Source organism: Sander vitreus, chromosome 18 (genome assembly GCF_031162955.1).
Source record: "Sander vitreus isolate 19-12246 chromosome 18, sanVit1, whole genome shotgun sequence".
NCBI lineage: Eukaryota > Metazoa > Chordata > Actinopteri > Perciformes > Percidae > Sander > Sander vitreus.
Window position 1 is genome coordinate 1,627,828 of NC_135872.1, and position 5,000 is coordinate 1,632,827.

The 5,000-nt window shown below is 49.7% G+C and overlaps 1 protein-coding gene across 1 annotated transcript in view; it reads right to left on the reverse strand.

The window, feature by feature from the left end:
- The window catches only part of adgrg6 (adhesion G protein-coupled receptor G6), a 123,638-nt gene that overhangs the window by 37,648 nt on the left and 80,990 nt on the right, over positions 1–5,000 (reverse strand). Inside the window, exons 13-16 of the mRNA XM_078275445.1 lie at positions 3,398–3,436; positions 3,153–3,301; positions 709–820; positions 163–251 (exon numbers count right to left, since the gene is read on the reverse strand). Coding sequence (XP_078131571.1) covers positions 163–251; positions 709–820; positions 3,153–3,301; positions 3,398–3,436 — 389 coding nt within the window. The remainder of the gene's footprint in view (positions 1–162; positions 252–708; positions 821–3,152; positions 3,302–3,397; positions 3,437–5,000) is intronic.

Consider the following 5,000-nt stretch of genomic DNA (forward strand, 5'->3'; position numbering starts at 1 on the left):
CAAACAGTGGACACACATAACATCATTATTCCTTATTTTATTTTATAATGTTTGACATCCGTCCATCTCCGAGAGGAGAGGTTTCTAGATCCTGTCAGGCCGACAGGCTGAGCTGATATGATCTGAGCCGAGCCGAGCCGAGCCGAGCCAAGCGTGGCGTACCTGCTGACACCTGGATGGTGTCGATGTCCGTGCAGTTACTGATGTCTGCAGTCGACCAGATGGAGGAGAAGTTCTGCACATTGATCAAACTGAGAGAGAGAGGGAGAGAGGGGGGGAGAGAGAGAGAGAGAGAGAGCAGAGACAGACAGAGAGAGAGAGAGACAGAAAGAGAGAGAGAGAGAGAGAGAGAGAGAGAGAGAGAGAGAGAGAGAGAGAGAGAGGGAGAGAGAGAGAGAGAGAACGGATGAAGACGTGTTGCTTTACTGTTTCCAACTGTGAAATGGGTAGGATTTTGTGGGTGTGTGTCTCTGTCCCTGTGTGTGTGTGTGTGTGTGTGTGTGTGTGTGTGTGTGTGTGTGTGTGTGTGTGTGTGTGTGTGTGTGTGTGTGTGTGTGTGTGTGTGTGTGTGTCTCTGTCCCTGTGTGTGTGTGTGTCTCTGTCCCTGTGTGTGTGTGTGTGTGTGTGTGTGTGTGTGTGTGTGTGTGTGTGTGTGTGTGTGTGTGTGTGTGTGTGTGTGTGTGTGTGTGTGTGTGTGTGTGTGTGTACCAGGTCCTGGAGGCGTTCTGGTCCTTGTTGGGGAAGCAGGGCAGCAGCCGAGTGACGGTCGGTCGGCTCGCCGGCCAGCGGTAGCGGAGCAGATCCTCCTCCGGACAGTCTTCTGTAAAACACAAAAAATAAATGAAAGGAACAGAAAGTGTAAAAAATGTCGAAAGCGGCAACAAAATATCCAAAAAGCGTTAAAAAAAACCCCAGAAAAAATGGCAAAAAGGTCATAATAATAATAATAATCCACACTGTCTCGTCTTCCCGTCGACCTGCAACGTCGTGTTTTTCTGGGTCGAAATTTCAACATTTAATTGTTCTTTTTCTACACTTTTCTCGACATTTTTGTCGATTTTATAAAAAAAACTATTTGTCACTTTCTTGCCGTTTTTTCAGTTATGTTTTTGTCAATTTTTTAACAATTTTTTTGGTGCTTTTTCCAATTTTTATGTCACGATTTAAAAAAAAAAGTTTTTGTCACCTTTGGCGATGTTTTTGATGTATTTTTTAATCACTTTTTCCAGCGTTTAAAAAAAATATGAGGCTTTGTCTCATTCCTCATACTTCCATCAATCTGCTAAAATAACGCATTCGTCCAATCAGCTGCCGGTCGACGTCCCTGGTCCCTCCCCTTTCCCCTTTGTAGTAGTAGCAGTGTAGAATGAATGGCAGTCAATGGGATGCTAACGGGATGCTAACGGAGGTGATGGCTTGGTAGCATCAAAATGGCGCCATAGGAGCTACGCGTTCCGAGGAGGGGCAACATTCACTATTGCCATTTGAGCCATCCACCTCATGAGCCACACCTGACCAGCTTCTTCTCCACGCTCCAGCAGCGGGGTATCATGGGTAATGTGGTGAAGGCGCAGTGGATATAACACATGCCTTTGGTGTGGGAGCTCTGGGTTCAATTCCCACTGCGATACATCAACCAATGTGTCCCTGAGCAAGACTCAAAACCTCTAGTTGCTCCAGAGCTGTAAAATATGGAAGCTTGGTCACGTGCCTTTGTCGTTCTTATAGCGCTAAAAGTCTCCTTGGTCGGGACTATTGACGTCCCTTTAGCGCTATAAGTAAACGTGGTCGGGACTATTGTCATCCCTTTAGAGCTATAAGTAACGTGCTTGGTCGGGACTATTGACGTCCCCTTTAGAGCTATAAGTAAACGTGCTTGGTCAGGACTATTGGCGTCCCCTTTAGAGCTATAAGTAACGCGCTTGGTCGGGACTATTGACGCCCCTTTAGAGCTATAAGTAAACGTGCTTGGTCGGGACTATTGATCGTCCCCTTTAGCGCTATAAGTAAAGCGTGCTTGGTCGGGACTATTGACGCCCCTTTAGAGCTATAAGTAAACGTGCTTGGTCGGGACTATTGACGTCCCCTTTAGCGCTATAAGTAACGTGCTTGGTCGGGACTATTGACGTCCCCTTTAGCGCTATAAGTAAACGTGCTTTGGTCGGGACTATTGACGTCCCCTTTAGCGCTATAAGTAAACGTGCTTGGTCGGGACTATTGACGTCCCCTTTAGCGCTATAAGTAAACGTGCTTGGTCGGGACTATTGACGTCCCCTTTAGCGCTATAAGTAAACGTGCTTGGTCGGGACTATTGACGCCCCTTTAGCGCTATAAGTAAACGTGCTTGGTCGGGACTATTGACGTCCCCTTTAGCGCTATAAGTAAACGTGCTTGGTCGGGACTATTGACGTCCCCTTTAGCGCTATAAGTAAACGTGCTTGGTCGGGACTATTGACGTCCCCTTTAGCGCTATAAGTAAACGAGCTTGGTCGGGACTATTGACGTCCCCTTTAGCGCTATAAGTAACGTGCTTGGTCGGGACTATTGACGCCCCTTTAGCGCTATAAGTAAACGCGCTTGGTCGGGACTATTGACGTCCCTTTAGAGCTATAAGTAAACGTGCTTGGTCGGGACTATTGACGTCCCTTTAGCGCTATAAGTAAACGTGCTTGGTCGGGACTATTGACGTCCCTTTAGCGCTATAAGTAAACGTGCTTGGTCGGGACTATTGACGTCCCTTTTGAGCGCAGTTATGTTTAGGAAAAGGTCGTGTCAGAATGAATGGGAGTCAATGGGATGCTAACGGGATGCTAACGGAGGTGATGGCTTGGTAGCATCAGAATGGCTCCATATAGGAGCTACGCGTTGTGAGGAGAAGCTGACCCCCCTTGATACAAAATGGGGTCATCCTGGTACTTTCAGTGCACTGACGTTTTGCGTTATCTACACTCTATACTTCAAACTAAGTAATGTTTTTGTTGATTTCTTTCCTGCGTTTTATGGGCTTTTTTCCAACATTTGTCACTTTTTGTGTTCTTTTGTCATAGTTGTGATATAGAACGTTTTTTTAAACGGGTCAGATTTGACCTGAGGTCAACAGCAAAGCAACAAAAACAGAAAACAGCGAGAAGAGCACTGGTGTGGTTTCTTACCGATCAACGTGACGACAGTGGAGGCGGCAATGAGCTGCAGGCCGGACCCCATCAGCCCCCCTCTGCTGGACAGCTGGGCCGACACGGCCGCCCCCTCCAGACTCTGGTTGGTGACGTAGTTATAAACCAGCAGCGCCCGGCACGAATAACTGGGGACCAGAGGTACACTTTAAATATGACGTACACTCGGCCCAGTGGCCTTGAACGGTGCCTGAGCTCCACGTAAACACGTGTAAATGTGTTACCTGGTGGGGGCTCCTCCGCTCTGTAGACTGGGCTGCATACTGCAGAGAGACAACATGTTAGGTCCTGTTTACACCAATATGCTCGCGGGTGAGGAGGGGTGAGGAGGAGAGGGAAAGAGGAGAAGGAGAGGGAGAGAGGAGAAGGAGAGAGGAGGAGGAGAGAGGAGAGGGAGAGAGGAGGAGGAGGAGAGGGAGAGAGGATGGGAGGAGAGAGGGAGAGAGGAGAGGGAGAGAGGAGGAGGAGAGAGGATGAGGAGAGGGAGAGGAGGAGGAGGAGAGGGAGAGAGGAGGAGAGGGAGAGGAGGAGAGGGAGAAAGGAGGAGGAGGAGAGGGAGAAAGGAGGAGAGGGAGAGAGGAGGAGAGAGGAAGAGAGGGAGAGGAGGAGGAGGAGAGGGAGAGAGGAGGAGGAGGAGAGGGAGAAAGGAGGAGGAGGAAAGGGAGAGAGGAGGAGGAGGAGAGGGAGAGGAGGAGGAGAGGGAGGAAGGAGGAGGAGGAGAGGAGAAGAGGGAGAGGAAGAGGAGAGAGGAGGAGGAGAGAGGAAGAGAGGGAGAGGAGGAGGAGAGAGGGAGAAAGGAGGAGGAGGAGGAGGAGAGAGGAAGAGAGGGAGAGGAGGAGGAGAGAGGGAGAGAGGGAGAGGAGGAGGAGAGAGGGAGAGAGGAGAGGGAGAGGAGGAGGAAAGGGAGAGAGGAGGAGGAGGTGGATCGCATTTCACACAGTTTTGCGTCACCATATGCGCGCAGATTCCCTCCGTAACGCTCGCCTAAACGCAGAATAAACAGTGAGGACCCAACGCCACTTTTGCATTTTCTCTTCAGATTGTTTCCGTGTAAACAGCCTCAGAGAGGAGTGTCAACAGCCTCAGAGAGGAGTGTAAACAGCCTCAGAGAGGAGTGTAAACAGCCTCAGAGAGGAGCGTAAACAGCCTCAGAGAGGAGTGTAAACAGCCTCAGAGAGGAGCGAAAACAGCCTCAGAGAGGAGTGTAAACAGCCTCAGAGAGGAGTGTCAACAGCCTCAGAGAGGAGCGAAAACAGCCTCAGAGAGGAGCGTAAACAGCCTCAGAGAGGAGGGAAAACAGCCTCAGAGAGGAGTGAAAACAGCCTCAGAGAGGAGCGAAAACAGCCTCAGAGAGGAGCGTAAACAGCCTCAGAGAGGAGCGAAAACAGCCTCAGAGAGGAGTGAAAACAGCCTCAGAGAGGAGCGTAAACAGCCTCAGAGAGGAGCGAAAACAGCCTCAGAGAGGAGCGTAAACAGCCTCAGAGAGGAGTGAAAACAGCCTCAGAGAGGAGTGTAAACAGCCTCAGAGAGGAGCGTAAACAGCCTCAGAGAGGAGCGTAAACAGCCTCAGAGAGGAGTGTAAACAGCCTCAGAGAGGAGCGTAAACAGCCTCAGAGAGGAGTGAAAACAGCACGGGGGAGAACCAGAGGAAGTTTGGGTAAGATATACTGTATTCATACTAGGGATCGACAGATTCTGGTTTCTCAAGGCTGATACTGATTGGCTCATACTTCCATCAGTCCACCGCTAATGGTCACTGACCACTTCCTGCCGTAGTGCCCACTGTCGATGGTTAGTACTGTCCCAAAATGAACACTTATGTTAAAA